A 1,204-nucleotide genomic window follows, 5' to 3' on the forward strand; every position below is an offset into this window, starting at 1 on the left:
CTTGAAGGTGTTCCAGAAGGCTCATCTGCTTTTGACTTTCAGACTTATTTTTTTCATACTTCTTTTTCATGTCTTCTGATGTCTGCCAGACTTTCCTTGTTTTCTGCACATATTTCCAATCTCCCTTCACATGATCTGATGCACGACACTTCCCGGTGCAAGAAGTGCATTTGCCTCCGCTCATGACATAACAGTGTCCAGGATACCAGGCCCATGTGCAATCCAAGTGACAGTTCTCCTGACAGTTTGTACAGCAGAGGGTACCATTAAAAAACACCCCACCCCACCACCCAGTTTTTATATATTCTTTCTCTTTGTAAAACTGCAGAACTTCGACAGAGAAATTTTCATTGTTTTGCATCTCTTCTTTATGTTTCGCTAACTCTTCTTGTCTCTGTCTGGCTTCGGTTTGCTTGAGTTCAACTTCATTTATTCTCTCTTTCAAGTTTTCTATACAGGCGTTCAGTTTTATGCGGTCACATAACACTTTAGTTGTTACCAACAACTTTTCAGGTGCAGTTTTTCCTAGAAAAGCTGTGAGCTCATCCATTCCTCTCTCTGTTATTCTCCATGCTGTCTCCAAACAAGATTCATTTTTTTCTGTTCTCTCTTTGCTCTGTTGGTTATTAAAGAGGAAGTGAACAGGCTCATTATTTCCATTTCTTGGACATTCAATTTTTGCAATTTCGAGAGCTTCGAGAGCATTTTCAGGTGTTACTCCATCTGAGTGTGTGATGAGAGCAACAATGCTTTTCTCCAGATCTTTTCCAAACAAAGACACCACTGAATCAAAGATGTACCTCTGTCGGTCACTCAGTCGATTCTCACTTGCCTTCATCACCAGACCCACTGCATGAATTTTGTTAACTCCATCCTCTGATTGAAACAAGTCTAATAGTCTTTGACTGATGCTTTCATCCCTTTTAGTATTTGTGGTGTCTCCAAATCCAGGAGTATCAATGATGGTCAGAGAGTAGGTCAGAGAGTAGGGCAGAGATTTATTTTCAAAACCAAAGATGTCATACACGATCACATCTGATGTCTGACTTTCTGTCTGACTTCTCTTCTCCTCATCTATAATCTGAAACCAGACTCCATCCTCAAACTGAACCCCCATAGTGAAGTTGACTAGAGCGTTGATCAAAGTAGATTTTCCTGCTCCCGTTTCACCCACAAGTAAGATGGTTTTATTTGGCTTGTTTGG

The 1,204-nt window shown here is 40.7% G+C and overlaps 1 protein-coding gene across 1 annotated transcript; it reads right to left on the minus strand.

Annotated features, from left to right (window-relative positions):
• Positions 1-206: 206 nt before the first annotated feature.
• Positions 207-1,203, minus strand: LOC102297018 (the record flags this gene model as incomplete). Its single annotated transcript, XM_005953645.3, is given in 1 exon segment — positions 207-1,203. A coding segment is annotated over 1 exon segment (997 nt), but the record flags the coding sequence as incomplete, so codon positions are not given.
• Between the last annotated feature and the right edge of the window lies 1 nt (position 1,204).

The sequence above is a fragment of the Haplochromis burtoni genome, unplaced genomic scaffold (assembly GCF_018398535.1).
Source record: "Haplochromis burtoni strain Fernald_Lab_line unplaced genomic scaffold, NCSU_Asbu1 Contig_6598, whole genome shotgun sequence".
Lineage (NCBI taxonomy): Eukaryota > Metazoa > Chordata > Actinopteri > Cichliformes > Cichlidae > Haplochromis > Haplochromis burtoni.